The sequence below is a fragment of the Oncorhynchus mykiss genome, chromosome 12 (assembly GCF_013265735.2).
Source record: "Oncorhynchus mykiss isolate Arlee chromosome 12, USDA_OmykA_1.1, whole genome shotgun sequence".
Lineage (NCBI taxonomy): Eukaryota > Metazoa > Chordata > Actinopteri > Salmoniformes > Salmonidae > Oncorhynchus > Oncorhynchus mykiss.
In genome coordinates this window covers 83,488,153-83,505,680 of record NC_048576.1, presented here as the reverse complement: position 1 = coordinate 83,505,680, position 17,528 = coordinate 83,488,153, and the positions used below count along the sequence as shown (strand labels likewise).

Here is a 17,528-nt window from a genome sequence, read left to right as displayed (position 1 = left end):
TCTCTCTCTCTCTCTCTCTCTCTCTCTCTCTCTCTCTCTCTCTCTCTCTCTCTCTCTCTCTCTTCTGTTCTCTCTCTCTCTTTCTCTCTCTTCTGCTCTCTCTCTCTTCCTGTCTCTCTCTCTCTTCCTGTCTCTCTCTCTCTTCCTGTCTCTCTCTTCCTTTCTCTCTCTCTCTCTCTCTTCTGTTCTCTCTCTCTCTGTTCTGTTCTCTCTCTTCCTCTCTCTCTCTTCTGTTCTCTCTCTCTCTTTCTCTCTCTTCTGCTCTCTCTCTCTCTTCCTGTCTCTCTCTCTCTCCCTGTATCTCTCTCCTTGTCTATCTCTCTCCCTGTCTCTCTCTCAATTCAATTCAAGGGCTTTATTGGCATGGGAAACATGTGTTAACATTGCCAAAGCAAGTGAGGTAGATAATATATAAAGTGAATATATAAAGTGAAATAAACAATAAAAATTAACAGTAAACATTACACATACAGAAGTGTCAAAACAATAAAGACATTACAAATGTCATATTATATATATATATATATATATATATATATATATATATATACAGTGTTTTAAATAAATAAGTATAAATATGGGTTGTATTTAGAATGGTGTTTGTTCTTCACTGGTTGCCCTTTTCTCGTGGCAACAGGTCACAAATCTTGCTGCTGTGATGGCACACTGTGGAATTTCACCCAGTAGATATGAGAGTTTATCATAATTGGATTTGTTTTCGAATTCTTTGTGGATCTGTGTTATCCGAGGGAAATATGTCTCTCTAATATGGTCATACATTGGGCAGGAGGTTAGGAAGTGCAGCTCAGTTTCCACCTCATTTTGTGGGCAGTGAGCACATAGCCTGTCTTCTCTTGAGAGCCATGTCTGCCTACGGTGGCCTTTCTCAATAGCAAGGCTATGCTCACTGAGTCTGTACATAGTCAAAGCTTTCTTTAATTTTGGGTCAGTCACAGTGGTCAGGTATTCTGCCGCTGTGTACTCTCTGTTTAGGGCCAAATAGCATTCTAGTTTGCTCTGTTTTTTTGTTAATTCTTTCCAATGTGTCAAGTAATTATCTTTTTGTTTTCTCATGATTTGGTTGGGTCTAATTGTGCTGCTGTCCTGGGTGTGTTTGTGTTTGTGAACAGAGCCCCAGGACCAGCTTGCTTAGGGGACTCTTCTCCAGGTTCATCTCTCTGTAGGTGATGGCTTTGTTATGGAAGGTTTGGGAATCGCTTCCTTTTAGGTGGTTATAGAATTTAACGGCTCTTTTCTGGATTTTGATAATTAGTGGGTATCGGCCTAATTCTGCTCTGCATGCATTATTTGGTGTTCTACGTTGTACACAGAGGATATTTTTGCAGAATTCTGCGTGCAGAGTCTCAATTTGGTGTGTGTCCCATTTTGTGAAGTCTTGGTTGGTGAGCGGACCCCAGACCTCACAACCATAAAGGGCAATGGGCTCTATGACTGATTCAAGTATTTTTAGCCAAATCCTAATTGGTATGTTGAAATTTATGTTCCTTTTGATGGCATAGAATGCCCTTCTTGCCTTGTCTCTCAGATCGTTCACAGCTTTGTGGAAGTTACCTGTGGCGCTGATGTTTAGGCCAAGGTATGTATAGTTTTTTGTGTGCTCTAGGGCAACAGTGTCTAGATGGAATTTGTATTTGTGGTCCTGGTGACTGGACCTTTTTTGGAACACCATTATTTTGGTCTTACTGAGATTTACTGTCAGGGCCCAGGTCTGACAGAATCAGTGCATAAGATCTAGGTGCTGCTGTAGGCCCTCCTTGGTTGGTGACAGAAGCACCAGATCATCAGCACTCTCTCTTCCTGTCTCTCTCTTCCTGTCTCATTCTCTCTCTCTCTCTCTCTCTCTCTCTCTCTCTCTCTCTCTCTCTCTCTCTCTCTCTCTCTCTCTCATTGTCTCTCTTTCTCTCCCTGTCTCTCTCTCTCTTCCTGTCTCTCTCTCCCTGTCTCTCTCTTCCTGTCTCTGTCTCTCCCTGTCAATTCAATTCAATTTAAGGGCTTTATTTGCATGGGAAACATATGTTAACATTGCCAAAGCAAGTGAAGTAGATAATAAACAAATGCGAAATAAACAATTCCAAAAGAATAAAGACATTTCAAATCATTTCAAGTCATATTATGTCTATATACAGTGTTGTAATAATGTGCAAATAGTTAAAGTACAAAAGGGAAAATAAATAAACATAAATATGGGTTGTATTTACAATGGTGTTTGTTCTTCACTAGTTACCCTTTTCTTGTGGCAACGGGTCACACATCTTGCTGCTGTAATGACACACTGTGTTATTTCTCCCAATAGATATGGAAGTTTATCAAAATTAGGTTTGTTTTGGAATTATTTGTGGATCTGTGTAATCTGAGGGAAATATGTCTCTCTAATATGGTCATACATTTGGCAGAAGGTTATGAAGTGCAACTCAGTTTCCTCCTCATTTTGTGGGCAGTGTGCACATAGCCTGTCTTCTCTTGAGAGCCATGTCTCCCTACAGCGGTCTTTCTCAATAGTAAGGCTATGCTAGTCTGTACATAGTCAAAGCTTTCCTTAAGTTTGGGTCAGTCAGAATGGTCAGGTATTCTGCCACTGTGTACTCTCTGTTTAGAGCCAAATAGCATTCTAGTTTGCTCTATTTTTTTTGTTAATTCTTTCCAATGTGTCAAGTAATTATCTTTTTGTTTTCTCATGATTTGGTTTGGTCTAATTGTGTTGCTGTCCTGGGACTATGTGGGGTCTGTATGTGTTTGTGAACAGAGTCTTCTCCAAGTTAATCTCTCTGTAGGTGATGACTTTGTTGTGGATGGTTTGGGAATCACTTCCTTTTAGGTGGTTGTAGAATTGAATGGCTCTTTTCTCTCTCTCTCCCTGTTTGTCTCTCTCCCTGTCTCACTCTCCCTGTCTCTGTCTCTCTCTCTCCCTGTTTATCTCTCCCTATCTCTCTCTCTCTCCCTGTCTGTCTCTCTCCCTGTCTCTCACTCTCCCTGTCTCTGTCTTTTTCTCTCCCTGTCACCCTCTCCCTATCTCTCTCCCTGTCTTTCTCTCTCCCTCTCCCTGTCTTTCTCTCCCTGTCTTTCTCTCTCCCTCTCCCTGTCTTTCTCTCCCTGTCTCTCTCTCCCTATCTCTCTCCCTCTCCCTGTCTTTCTCTCTCCCTGTCACCCTCTCCCTGTCTGTCTCTCTCCGTCTCTCTCTCTCCCTGTTTTCTTATTCCTGTGTATGGGGATCTGATAGAAAGAGAGAGAGAGGGGCTCCAACCTGGTCTTCATGTTTCGTCTACCCTTCGCTGCTGGGAAAGTGTTCAGTGTCAGCATGCTGGATACTCTACTGTATCAGGTTAGTCTGAACTCTCACCCCAGCACAGCAACGCTCCATATTTCAAAACTCAGTCTACAATATTTGTATTGCCCCTTTATTACTCAATGACCCTCTGTTGTTTGTTGTGTGTTCCCACCAGTCCTTTGTGAAGGACTACATGATTTCCATCACCAGACTGTTGCTGGGACTAGACTCCATGCCTGGCTCAGGCTTCCTCTGTGCTGTGAGTAACTCATCTGCTCATGTTCTCAATAGTTATCATCAGAAAGCTATGAAATGTGATGATCAACAATATAATGTATAGTATACAGCCCTGCTTAGATTTTACTAAGGTTGAAGGGACATTAGTGTAGATGCCTGGTACTGAGGTTGAAGGGACATTAGTGTAGATGCCTGGTACTGAGGTTGAAGGGACATTAGTGTAGATGCCTGGTACTGAGGTTGAAGGGACATTAGTGTAGATGCCTGGTACTGAGGTTGAAGGGACATTAGTGTAGATGCCTGGTACTGAGGTTGAAGGGACATTCGTGTGGCTGCCTGATACTGAGGTTGAAGGGACATTAGTGTGGCTGCCTGGTACTGAGGTTGAAGGGACATTAGTGTGGCTGCCTGGTATTGAGGTTGAAGGGACATTAGTGTGGCTGCCTGGTACTGAGGTTGAAGGGACATTAGTGTGGCTGCCTGGTACTGAGGTTGAAGGGACATTAGTGTACCTGCCTGTTACTGAGGTTGAAGGGACATTAGTGTAGATGCCTGGTACTGAGGTTGAAGGGACGTTAGTGTGGCTGCCTGGTACTGAGGTTGAAGGGACATTAGTGTGGCTGCCTGGTACTGAGGTTGAAGGGACATTAGTGTGACTGCCTGGTACTGAGGTTGAAGGGACATTAGTGTGGCTGCCTGGTACTGAGGTTGAAGGGACATTAGTGTGGCTGCCTGGTACTGAGGTTGAAGGGACGTTAGTGTGGCTGCCTGGAACTGAGGATGATGAAGGTGGGGTGTTTGGGGTCTCATAGATGAAGATCACTGAGGAAGACCTGTGGATCCGCACTTATGGTCGACTCTACCAGAAACTGTGCTCCTCCACTGGTGACATCCCCATCGGCATCTACCGCACTGAAGCCCAAAAGTTACCAGTCTCTGAGGTACCTGTCTGGACAGAAAGATCATCATTTACAGGAGTCAATGACACCAAGCTGTACATCATCATGATGTTTTAGTGATAAAACATCAACACCCAAAATAAAAACTCAACTCACTCAATAACAACTCACAATAGAAACAGCTGCTGCTTGATATTGGTCTGAGCTGTGTGTGTGTGTGTCTCTCTCTCAGTCCCAGGTGTCCATCACAGTGGAGGACTACGAGGACACCAGAGAGCCCAGAGAGCCCCTGCTGTCCCGGAGGGGTCCCCACCGCAACTCCACCTCTTCCGAGCCCCCCTCCTCTTCCTCCCACTCCTCGGACCACCCCCTCCTCCGGCGGAAGAGCATGCAGTGGGCCAGAAGGCTGAGCAGGAAAGGGGGTCGGGGGCCCAGCGGGTCGAAGGGGGCCACAGGAAGCGCTGCGGAGAGGATCAGCCAGCAGAGACTGACCCTGTTCAGACGCTCTGAGAGACAGGAGCTCAACTCCCTGGTCCGCACACGTATGAAACACCTGGGCCTCTCAGCCACAGGATTCAGTGAGTACTGTTAGATATGTTCTGTGGGGTGGATGTGTGGTCATGTAGCACTGCACTGTGCCTGCCTAATGGAATAGAACTGTTTGTTCATAGCTTTGTGTTTTCCTCCACTATTTTTTTGTCAACATTACTAAGGAACAACTTAATTGGCATCATTTGAGTTCCTGTGACATGTCATGTTTATTTCCTGTCTTGTGGTGTGTACTTCCTGTGTCAGATGGGATGACGGACCAGGGCAACAGGTTGTCTTACATCCTCATCAACCCCTCTCCTGACACCAGGCTGGAGCTGCACGATGTGGTGTGAGTACCCAATATCCTGATGGTCAGTCAAATCACACATCATCAGAAGGCAAATTCACACAATTTCACTCAATATACTGGTCCAACTTAAATTAAGTCTTGCACATTCACTCAGGACGCAATCACTAAAGTTAAGTGGGTAACCCTTCATAACAAAAGCCTGCAGGTATAATGGTTTATAACTTGTTATAAGAACGTATTAGCATTTGTTAAATGTATTATTCATCTAAGTGTGTCTTGGTGTGTGTGTCCCATGTCCAGGTACTTGATCAGACCAGACCCTCTGTCTCTGTTGCCTAACCAGGGGGGCACTAGGAAGGTCAGCAACAGCCGCTCCGAGGGCCACAGGTTCGACACACAGAACAGCACCCATTTGTGAGCATTTGTGACAACAGAACTCAGCAGCATAGTGGGAGTGGAGAGAGAAACGAGAGAGAGACAGAGAGAGAAACGAGAGAGAGAAAGAGAGACAGAGAGAGTGCGCGAGAGAGACAGAGAGAGAGCGAGGGAGAGAAAGAGAGAGAGAAACAGAGAAAGAGAGAGGGAGGGGGATATTCTATAGGGAAGGACACATGTTCCACATCTACTCTGAACAGACAGTCACAGCTGTCACGTTGTTTTGTATTCAGAAACTCAAAGGCATGGACCTTTTCTACAAGCTGGTTTGTTTCATTTATGCACCGTTTCATTTTTGAAGTGGAGAGCTGGGGACACAGAAGTGCATTCTATGACCTTGTATTTGTATTTATGTATGTGCATGTACTGTATGTATGTTATGAGCCAGACACTGACATTTATATCTGGACAGCCAAAGGAACACATTTCCAAATGACTGTTATTTTTCTGTCTCTATGTGGTTGTGTGTGTCGAGGTGATTGCAGCCGAGCCAACAGTATGCTCATCTGGGGTTTCATGAATATTTTCTGTACCTTTTTATCTGATCGTACTGTTACTTTAAGTCTCAGTCAGTTCCCACATTCATCTTTTAGCTCACCAGCAGCAGAGGAAGCCAAAGAGCAGTGATCACCTGTCAATTTCCACAATTAGAGAGCTAGCAGGCATACACTAATGCTGGATGATCTATAACACCATGTACTGTCTTCAGAAAGAAAGGGAAAAGATTTTAAGGAGTGACCCAGTCGATGAGTATCTCTTGAACAAAGTTAATATTCGTTTACTGATTCATGTAACTTTATGGATAGTTCTAAGTGGCCAAGGCCAGCCTTTCTGTCTCTGTTAATTAGTTAGTTAGTTATTTAGTTAGTGTTTACCCTTCCCCACGTCTCCTCAACCAGCTCGCTATTCTATTATTGTCATGCATGTTGGAGAGTCATGCATCTGGAGACCAAGGTCTTGAAAGCCGTGTGAATCTATGTCTGAAACCCAGCAGAGGTTTATCAGAGATGGTGGCGCCACCGTGTGGTGAGAATGCTGCTCAGCATCCCTGCACTAGAAGTGCCCTCATTCAGTGCTGTTTCAACAGATATGGAAATATGTATATATTAAAGTTGCTATACATCTACTCTTTCAATGGCTCAATTTGATTTCCAATTCATTTTCAAAGCTGTCATTATACTCTCACACTGTAGCCAGGCTTGGCTGCCGTGCCATCTTGTTCCCCCAGTTATGGCTTGCTGTGATCATATGTTTGTATTGGTGCCAGTCTGCTCTGAAGGCTATGCATATCAATAGAGGTGTTTTCCTACCCTTATGAATCCCCTAATGGTCTGAATACAGTCTCCGATAACGTGGGAACATTGCCTTTACATTTTAACCGTGCTGTAACGCTGAATTTAAGTGATACAGTTGTATAAACATACAGAACATATACTGTATATAATTATAAACAGGGTGGCTCGGGCCCTGAATGCTGATTGGCTGACAGCCATGGTATATCAGACCGTATAGCATGGATATGACAAAAAATATATTTTTACTGCTCTAATTACGTTGGTAACCAGTTTATAATAGCAATAAGGCACCTCGGAGGTTTGTGGTATATGACCAATATGCCATGGCTAAGGACTGTGTCCAGGCACTCCGTGTTGCGTCGTGCTTAAGAACAGCCGTTAGCCGTGGTATATTGGCCATATACCACACCTCCTCGGGCCTTAGTGCTTAAATAGACCACCATTATGACCACCATTATATGTATTAGGGTTCCTTCACTTTCCATTTATCACACTGGTTCACATTCAGTCCTACTCTCACAGAAACCCACTGCCTCTACTATTATACTCGAACCTACTCACACACTCACAAACAAATATACAGTTGTTATTAATGACTCAATAGATTAGATTACTCCTGCAAGGAAACACACACTACCCTCTAACACAATAAATCCCTGTCATTGTGTGTGTGGCAGTAGTAGGATGATTAAGGGTGTCACTGAGAGGGAAATCAGCCATATCACCTCCCATGAGCAGCGTCATCATGAGTCGTTCACCTCCCTCTAAGAACCACACTGCTGGCCCAAGTGCTTTCCACTTCTTTTTATTTAACCTTTTTTAAACTAGGCAAGTCAGTTAAGAACACATTCTTATTTACAATGACAGCCTACCCTGGCCAAACCCTCCCCTAACCCGGACGACGCTGGGCCAAACCCTCCCCTAACCCGGACGACGCTGGGCCAAACCCTCCCCTAACCCGGACGACGCTGGGCCAAACCCTCCCCTAACCCGGACGACACTGGGCCAAACCCTCCCCTAACCCGGACGACGCTGGGCCAAACCCTATCCTAACCCGGACGACGCTGGGCCAAACCCTCCCCTAACCCGGACGACGCTGGGTCAAACCCTCCCCTAACCCGGACGACGCTGGGCCAAACCCACCCCTAACCCGGACGACGCTGGGCCAAACCCTCCCCTAACCCGGACGACGCTGGGCCAAACCATCCCCTAACCCGGACGACGCTGGGCCAAACCATCCCCTAACCCGGACGACGCTGGGCCAAACCCTCCCCTAACCCGGACGACACTGGGCCAAACCCTCCCCTAACCCGGACGACGCTGGGCCAAACCCTCCCCTAACCCGGACGGCGCTGGGCCAAACCCTCCCCTAACCCGGACGACGCTGGGCCAAACCCTCCCCTAACCCGGACGACGCTGGGCCAAACCCTCCCCTAACCCGGACGACGCTGGGCCTAACCCGGACGACGCTGGGCCAAACCCTCCCCTAACCCGGACGACGCTGGGCCAAACCCTCCCCTAACCCGGACGACGCTGGGCCAAACCCTCCCCTAACCCGGACGACGCTGGGCCAAACCCTCCCCTAACCCGGACGACGCTGGGCCAAGTGTGCGCTGCCCTTTGGGACTCCCGATCACTGCCGGTTGTGATACAGCCCTGGATCAAACCAGGGTCTGTAGTAACGCCTCTAGCACTGAGATACAGTGCCTTAGACCGCTGCGCCACTCAGGAGACGGTTTGTCCAGGCCTTGGGAAGCGTCCTCTCATCAGCTCCCTGAATCTGATCCACCTTCTGCTCCCAAAGCTGAGTTGTTTACATTACCTAGGCTCAGGCTGCGTCCCCATTACCTAGGCCCAGGCTGCGTCCCCATGCCTACTGTTGGCTTAGCCCTCATCACAGTTTACATGATGTAACTTCCCACTGGGCACAGACTCAATTCAACGTCTATTTCACGTTGGTTCAACGTCATTTCATTGAAATGACGTGGAAAGAATGTTGATTCAACCAGGGAGTGCCCAGTGGGTTCTATTTCATTTGCAACCATCAGGTACGGTATTAACGTCCTTAATTTCCCATACACAACCCCTTCTGCTCATGGCACGCACACACACACACACACACACACGTCTCAGCATACTACCTCATATACACAATCTGATGTGGACTGGGTGTGGTGCGGCTACAGAATAAACACTCAATGAAAATAATTGACGTTATAAATGGGGTGAGAAGGAAGAGCCCCGAACAGTCACATACTCCAGGTCGAGGCAGAGACTGAAACGAGAAGAAATGGCAGCTAAAGCATGCAGCGTCCTGATCACGGGGGCCAACCGAGGCCTGGGTTTGGAGATGGTTAACAGATGGTGGAGTCTCCCTGGCCGGTCCGCCAGTTATTAGCCTGCTGCCGAGACCTAGACGGGCTCAGAGCTGAGGTGAGAGCAGAGCTGCTGCTACTGGAGCAGAAGGAGGAGATTGGAGTGTTCATTATTCCATGATGTTCTTGAGGGCAGAGCCATGTATTTAGAGAGTTGGGTCGACTTTTAGAATGTTGTATTTTGTTTTAATTCTAGACATTCAGTTACATAGCCTTATTTAAATCAAATCAAATCAAATGTTATTGGTCACATACATACAGTATATTTAGCAGATGTTATTGTTTGTGTAGCAAAATGCTTGTGTTTCTAGCTCCAACAGTGCAGTAATATCTAACAATTCACAACAATACACACACATCTAAAAGTAAAATAATCTAATTAAGAGGTATATAAATATCAGGATGTTGTAGTGGCATTGACTAAAATACAGTACAATAGAATACAGTATATATGAGATAAGTAAAGCAGTATGTAAACATTATTAAAGTGACCAGTGTTCCATTATTAAAGTGACCAGTGATTCCATGTCTATGTATATAGGGCAGCAGGCTCTAAGGTGCAGGGTTGAGTAACCGGGTGGTAGCCAGCTAGTGATGGCAATTTAACAGTCTGATGGCCTTGAGATAGAAGCTGTTTTTCAGTCTCTCAGTCCCAGCTTTGATGCACCTGTACTGACCTCTCCTGCTGGATGATAGCGGGGTGAACAGGCCATGGGTCAGGTGGTTGATGTCCTTGATCTTTGTGGCCTTCCTGTGACATCGGTGCTGTAGGTGTCCTGGAGGGCAGGCAGTGTGCCCCCAGTGATGTGTTGGGCAGACCACTCCACCCTCTGGAGAGCCCTGCGGTTGCTGGCGGTGCAGTTGCCGTACCAGGCGGTGATACAGCCTGACAATTATGCATCTTTAAAAGTTTGTGAGGGTCTTAGGGGCCAAGATTAATTTCTTCAGCCTCCTGAGGTTGAAGAGGTTCTGTTGCGCTTTCTTCAACACACTGTCTGTGTGGGTGGACCATTTCAGATTGTCAGTGATGTGTATGGCGAGGATCTTGAAGCTTTCCACCTTCTCCACTGCGATCCCGTCGATGTGGATAGGGGCGTGCTCCCTCTGCTGTTTCCTGAAGTCCACGATCAGCTCCTTCATTTTGTTGGCGTTGAGGTAGAAATTATTTTCCTGACACCACTCTGCCAGGGCCCTCACCTCCATGTTGGTAATCAGTCCTTCTACTGTTGTGTGGTCTGCAAACTTGATGATTGAGTTGGAGGCATGATTGGCCACGCAGTAATGGGTGAACAGGGAGTACAGGAGGGAGCTGACCACGCACCCTTGTGGGGCCCCTGTGTTGAAGATCAGTAAAGTGAAGATTTCCTAAATTCCCCACCTGGGGGCGGCCCGTCAGGAAGTCCAGGACCCACCCAGTGGCACAGGGTGGGGTTCAGACCAGGGCCCCAAGCTTAATGATGAGCTTGGAGGGTACTGTGGTATTGAAGGCTGAGCTATAGCCAATGAACAGCATTCTTAGGTAGGTATTCCTCCTGTCCAGATGGGATAGGGCAGTGTGCAGTGCATGGTGATTATTAAATATTAACCATATTTTGTCACATGGCTGCCATAGAATGTTGAAATAGTGTCATGTAAATGCATCATAATGCACAAACCTCAATGGCCCAACCCTCTAAATACATGGCTCTGCTTGAAGGCAAACTCCACTGAATAAGGAAAACTCTACTGAGCAAATATAGAAAATAAAGCCTTCCTGGAGATGTATTTTCTGTGTCTAACCAACAATGTGTCCTTTGTGTTTAAGGGTCTGCGAGACCTGGCAAAGAAGCACCCCAATGTCATCACTGTCGTCCGTCTTGGTGAGTACTCGCTCTGTTCCATTCTTCTGTTTCTTCACACTCTAGCACTAGGATTATTGAGCCTATTAATGGCACTGTTGTCAATCTCACCAGTCACAGCATGCACTTGTATAGCCTGTACTGTATGAATCACATAGCAGAGTGCCAGGTTACTCTGAGCTGGCCAGCTGGGATGTTAGACTGGATACTGGGGTTGACTAGCCCCATATCTGTTTGTGCTTTCAGGACAATTACTGTTAGGGGTGGCAAGACAGCACAAACAGATCTGGGTTTAGTCTAGCGGTTGACTGACAGACTTTTTCTCCTCTGTGTGTCAGACGCCACAGACCCCTGCAGCATTAAGGAGTCAGCCAGGTGGGCAGTCTGGTGGGGAAGGCTGGGCTCAACGTGCTAGTAAACAACACGTGGGTGCTGACTCACGGCACCATGCAGACCACAAGTACCCAGGAAATACAGGCTGCATTCAACACCAACATCCTGGGCCCTATGGACATCACTAAGGTGAGGGCAGAGAGCCAGAAAAACACACATACAGATACGTTTTAGAGGACATTCAAAATTTATTTGTTTTTCCTAATGTCGGCAAACAAAAGGTGCAGAATACTGAAGAATGATTCATCATTTTTGTTTTCTCTGTCTCCCTCATAAGGAGTTTCTGCCCTATCTGCAGTCAGCAGCCACAGCCAGTGGGAAACCAGGAATGTCCTGCAGTAAGCCAGCTGTGGTCAGCATTTCCAGCATGGTGGCCTCCATGGCAACCATCAAGGAGATGTGTTCTTTCTTCCCTATGGCATCAGCAAAGTAAATAGACCTCTGTTACCCTGCCTGTCATAACACAGCCTCTCACATCACATTATATTCCCTGTCGGGTTAGCCCAGCCATGTCAGTGGAGGCTGGTGTCATTTTAAATCGGCAGACAGGCTCTTTGTAATGGCTGGAATGGAATACATGTCATGTGTCTGATGAGTTTGACCTTTTCATTCATTCCGTAGTCATGGCTCTACATCCAATCTATTGTCCTGTATCCTCTCCTCTTTAATAGCCTCCCTCCCTTCTCTCTTCCTGCTCCTCCTTTCCTCTCCTCTCAGGCTGGTCTGAACATGCTGACGCTCTGCGCTACAGAGCAGTTCAGGAAGGATGAGATCCTGTTTGCGGTCCTGCACCCGGGCTGGGTCCGCACTGACATGGGTGGAGAAGGGGTGAGTCTGACTGGCAGGGTGGAGAAGGGGTGAGTGACTGGCAGGGTGGAGAAGGGGTGAGTCTGACTGGCAGGGTAGAGAAGGGGTGAGTCTGACTGGCAGGGTGGAGAAGGGGTGAGTCTGACTGGCAGGGTAGAGAAGGGGTGAGTCTGACTGGCAGGGTGGAGAAGGGGTGAGTGACTGGCAGGGTAGAGAAGGGGTGAGTCTGACTGGCAGGGTGGAGAAGGGGTGAGTCTGACTGGCAGGGTAGAGAAGGGGTGAGTCTGACTGACATGGGTGGAGAAGGGGTGAGTCTGACTGGCAGGGTGGAGAAGGGGTGAGTCTGACTGGCAGGGTGGAGAAGGGGTGAGTCTGACTGGCAGGGTAGAGAAGGGGTGAGTCTGACTGACATGGGTGGAGAAGGGGTGAGTCTGACTGGCAGGGTGGAGAAGGGGTGAGTCTGACTGGCAGGGTGGAGAAGGGGTGAGTCTGACTGGCAGGGTGGAGAAGGGGTGAGTCTGACTGGCAGGGTAGAGAAGGGGTGAGTCTGACTGGCAGGGTGGAGAAGGGGTGAGTCTGACTGGCAGGGTGCTTCTATTGAGTGCATTGACCTCAGGGTGGGAAAAGATGTAATGAACTATGTTTAAGCACCTTAGAGCAGTGTTGTCCCAGTAGTCCATCAGGAGCAGGAGTCAGAACCCAATAGTGGGTCGTGGCATAAGCCTACAACTGGGCTTTGGTCTGATGTTCTGTTTTGATTATCTGGTGGGGTCAAGACAAAATTTGAAAGGCTTTGATTAGTCATGGCCCAATATAAGTCTAATACCACTACTGCCACAGATGCCGACCATGTATGTGTTTACTATGACCACCAGGGGGCGATCGATGCTCCAGAGAGTGTGGAAGGACTCCTGAGCGTGATGGACGCCCTTACAGAGAAACAGACTGGAGTCTTCCTGGACTATGAGGGAAAAGTCACGCCTTGGTAAACTCACTGGATTGTACTGAACACTGGAGAACTCTGAACACAATCTTTTATAATCGTTCTATAAATACGCATCAAATAAACATGAGTAAAATCAAGTGGTATCCCCCCCCAAAGTTTATTCAATTGAGAAGGAAAAAAACAACCTTTTGGGGCATTTATATACAGGAATTGTAATATTCATTGTGTGGTATTGAATATCTTCATTCATCTCACACGTGCTCTTTACTACACATTCCATAACATGGCAAAAAGCCCTTGTCAAATGGAGTCTTTCAGTAATAATCAGGATCTCATTTCTTCTATCGATAAAGTCAAAAGGCAATCAAAAAAAATCTCTAAAAGATCTTACAAAATGTTTTCCACACACACCGTGCCAAACATTTCACTACGCCATTACCTATGTGTCTTGAGGCTGGATGTGTGCCTTGGATGTACAGCTACCACTCTCTTTGAATGGTGCCGTCAGAACCCCTCCTCATCACCAGGTGGCGCTGTTCCACACAGCCACTTTGACCGGGCAGATCTTCAGCGGGCCGGGGTTGTTGCCGTTGATGTTGGCTCCGGGGCAGAAGAAGGGGAACATTCTCTCAGTGAAGAAATCATTGAAGGTGTAGATGGACGTCATATTAACAGGGTTGGAGAAGGTCACCTCCCCAGACTCGTAGTCCAGCTGTACCCTGACCCTCTTCAGCTCCCCTGTCAGTTTGAGAGGGGTGCGTGGCCGGGTCACGGCCATATACTCACCCTCGCAGTGGGAGATCATCCACAAGCCACCCTCAGGGCAGCCTGAGATCCGGCCCTTCCTGTTAATGGACTCCTTGACCACACCCAGCATCCAGTCGTCCTTGTCCCCCACCTCTACCTCCCAGGCGTGGCAGCCGGTGGTGAAGCCCTCAGAGCCCAGGACGAACACGAAGTGGTCAAAACGCTCTGGGTTGTCTGGGAGCACCTGCACATGACCACTGTTGGTCACACTGGTCAGGTCCTTGTTCAGAGAGAGCCAGGAGTAGGCTGTGTTAGGATCCAGAGTCACAGGAGCTGGGAGATGGAGAAAAGGGCTTTAGTGATGGAAACAGTTTTAGAAAATATTTACAAGTTGTGGATCTAGTAAGAAATGAATTAGCGTACATCTATACGAGTTAGTAGAAGTTCACTAGAACGTTAGTTAATGCAGTTATAGCTAGCTAGACACCCAACAAGCCAAAGACTGGAGCATAAACAGACAACTGTAGTCTTGCTATACATACTGTACTCCACCAGCCCCACCATCTTCTCCCAGACCTTGTACTTGAGGGAGCTGACATGCTTCGCCACGTTGATCATAGCACCTGAGATCTCCTCTGGACTCTTCTGAGGTATCACAGCTCTACAACAATATAACAGCCACTTAGTTCTAGTTGGAGTTTGGTACATTACATTACAAGGGTATTAGGTACTCAAGTCAAAACACTTACCTCTTCTTTGTGTTTCTGTAGTTCTGAAAATGGAACAAGACACATGTTTTGTAATTGTTTGTACTGTTAATACTGCTGGTTTATAAAAGTTAATATTCTTCTTACCTGGAGGAAAAGAGCATCACTGGAAGCTATGTCATTATCAATAGCGATGATGGCATGAGAGAGGGTGAGGATGTCTGCCGTGATGCCCTCTGCCTTCTTCCTCACCAGATGTCTCTTCTGCTCATCTTCCTCCTGTAGAATAGCTATCCTGGCTTCCTCCTCATTCTGAAGGAACTGCCTGAGCTGCTCAAACTCCTCTCTGATGTGATTCTCTGTCTGCTGGGTCTGGCTCTGGACAAACAGGAAAAACGGGTCATAGGAGAGATACAATCTTATATATAACTCTAGAACAGAGGCACACAATTGCAGACATTTGTCAAAACATTGTTTTGGTAGGCAAGCCATTGACAACAAAGTCTCTTACAACCTAGACATGTCTGATTTCTGTGATAAACTCAATCAATTTAAAATAACTTTATTGTCCCTCAAGGGGAAATTGCTTGGTCAAACACCAGGCACTTGTACTGCTTGCTCAAATACAAGGCACAAAGCATATTGACTGCTTTGTCCACATGAGGATATACTGTACACAAGTTATAAGACCATATTTTCAAGGGTTTGTTTTTTCAAAGGCACTGTTTACAGACTAACAGTGTGTGAGCTAAACATCAGTCAGTGCTGTGTTGTGATCTGCTGATGTCCCACGGTTTCAGACGCCCTGTCTGTTGATACCTTGATGTGCACAGTTGTGTCATCACACTCCTGCTTGGCTTCATAGAGGCCACGGAGGCTCTTCTTCAGAGGGATCAATTCTTTCTTCATTTCTTCCTGAGGGAGAGAGCAGAGGGGGAGAGAGAGAGGGGGAGGGGGAGAACGTTTTTAGAGATACAACTGTAGTGTGTAAGAGCGTCTGGAAGTTTAGCTCAAGCAAATCTAGCCATGTAAACACGAACGTCAACGGCAGAGCTTAAGCTCATCTGAGGTCGTGCATAGGCTGCTGTTTAACCGTAATCAGAATATTTTTTGGGTGACACCATATTCTATGGTTTTTGGAGTACCGTCTGCAACTGCACACAGACGTTTACAATAGAAAAGTTTATTCTGAATCGAGAATTAAAAAGTATCACCAGGTAAGGGTTAGGTGAAAAATTGCTGCCAGTGCTTTGCACTAGCATACGGTGTAACCATGTAAGGAAGCATTCACGTATCACCTTACAATGTGTAGTTTTAAAAAAAAATATCCAACTAGCAGATACAGTATCAATGGATCTGGCTCCCTTTCGAAATGTTACTGCTGTGAAATCTGGCACATCAATAATAATAATAATGTTTCACAATAGTTATGTTTGATTGCTGACTGTACTGCTTCAAGTTTTATACTGGTGCTAAAACAAGCTGGATTAAGAATACATTTTCAAGGTAATATGGTCAATATAAAGTAGTATATCTGAATAAAAACTGTGAAATTAAAAGATTCTGACAGAATACAATATTTGCAACACCATAAAAGAGGGTTACACAACCATCCAAAACGGAATGATACGAGACAAGCCATTCTAACCTTGAGCTCCTGGGCCCCCTCCTCCAGTGGGATTACACAGTGGCCCTGGTGCCTCTTAGACGTGTGACACACACAGCAGAGAACCTCGGCATCGTCCTGGCAGAACAGCTTCAGCACCTCTCCGTGTGTGTGGCACTTCGCCTCAGACTTCACTGGGACGCCCCCTCTGTCTGGCCCCCCGCCCGCCTCGCCCTGGCTCCTCTGCTCCCTGAAGAAGGTATCGGCCACGTTCTTCAGAGCCAGGCTCACTGTGGGCTCTGTCAGGGAACACTTTCTGCGGCACACGGGACACTCGCGCCTCGCCTTCTTCTGGTTCCAGAACTGCTGCAGGCAGGCCCGGCAGAAGCTGTGGGTGCACTTGAGCACCACAGGGTCCCTGAAGATCTCGCAGCACACAGAGCAGGTTAGCTCATCCTCCAGCATGGAGCCCGAGTGAGAGGACACGGCCCTGGGCCGCAGAGCCATGACCACCTTGGGGCTCTGTAAGAACGAAGGTTTCCCAGGCTGGGAGGAAGCCCGTGGGCGCAGCGCCATGACTGGCTCCTGCACTGTAGCTAGAGACTACTGTGGTGTATTCCCTTTTCAGTGGAGGAAATATCTTTCAGCAGTGCTGTAGCATCTACTCTTTCCTGAGGAAAGCTCTCTGCCAGCTCTCTCACATCCAGGAACAGACACTGGACTAACAGCTAAGGACACACAACATAGTAAATGAGGGACATGAGATCACATCCTATGGGTGACCTGGACTTGTAGAACAGGTCCTGCTCCGCCCCCCAAGGGAAAAATGTCTTTAAAAGCCAAATCACGTCCCCTGGCCTCCTACCTGCCCACAACAGGATTCTAAGAAACTAGTCATTAGTTATTATGCCTAGCCCAACTGACCTCCCAGTCAGAGTCAGTCTGCCTGTTTCTGAGAAACGAGTGTCATGTGTGGGTAGAGCCTGGAGCAACAGGGAGTAGGGCTAAGAGGCCTCCGACTGGCCACAAACTGGTTGAATCAACTTTGTTCCAACGTAATTTGTCAGTGTATTGTGACGTGGAATCTACATGGAAAATAAATTGGATTTGAAAAAA

At 47.0% G+C, this 17,528-nt stretch overlaps 2 protein-coding genes and 1 pseudogene across 2 annotated transcripts in view; 2 read left to right on the top strand and 1 right to left on the bottom strand.

Annotated features, from left to right (window-relative positions):
* The window catches only part of LOC110539004 (potassium channel subfamily T member 2), a 90,429-nt gene extending 83,577 nt beyond the window's left edge, over positions 1–6,852 (top strand). Inside the window, exons 25-30 of the mRNA XM_036938831.1 lie at positions 3,239–3,340; positions 3,462–3,545; positions 4,336–4,464; positions 4,655–5,000; positions 5,218–5,302; positions 5,564–6,852. Coding sequence (XP_036794726.1) covers positions 3,239–3,340; positions 3,462–3,545; positions 4,336–4,464; positions 4,655–5,000; positions 5,218–5,302; positions 5,564–5,681 — 864 coding nt within the window. The 3' untranslated portion in view covers positions 5,682–6,852. The remainder of the gene's footprint in view (positions 1–3,238; positions 3,341–3,461; positions 3,546–4,335; positions 4,465–4,654; positions 5,001–5,217; positions 5,303–5,563) is intronic.
* Positions 6,853–9,237: 2,385 nt separating this feature from the next.
* On the top strand, positions 9,238–13,447 carry LOC110539003 (annotated as a pseudogene).
* Positions 13,448–13,487: 40 nt separating this feature from the next.
* On the bottom strand, positions 13,488–17,133 carry LOC110539002 (tripartite motif-containing protein 35-like). Its single transcript, XM_036938830.1, has 6 exons — positions 16,455–17,133; positions 15,626–15,721; positions 14,954–15,184; positions 14,849–14,871; positions 14,642–14,760; positions 13,488–14,432 (listed from the first exon to the last, which is right to left on the bottom strand). The coding sequence occupies exons 1-6, from the start codon at positions 16,986–16,988 to the stop codon at positions 13,873–13,875; spliced, it is 1,563 nt and encodes a 520-aa protein (XP_036794725.1). The 5' UTR covers positions 16,989–17,133; the 3' UTR covers positions 13,488–13,872.
* Positions 17,134–17,528: the final 395 nt, after the last annotated feature.

What these genes read in the sequence shown, in the direction of transcription:
- LOC110539002 (XM_036938830.1), bottom strand. Translation starts at nt 16,988, where the DNA reads ATGGCGCTGCGCCCACGGGCTTCCTCCCAGCCTGGGAAACCTTCGTTC. An exon ending in GTGATGCTCTTTTCCTCCAG is followed by an intron (nt 14,872 to 14,953) that starts GTAAGAAGAATA and finishes TTCCATTTTCAG; the next exon opens with AACTACAGAAACACAAAGAA. An exon ending in TACAGAAACACAAAGAAGAG is followed by an intron (nt 14,761 to 14,848) that starts GTAAGTGTTTTG and finishes ATATTGTTGTAG; the next exon opens with AGCTGTGATACCTCAGAAGA.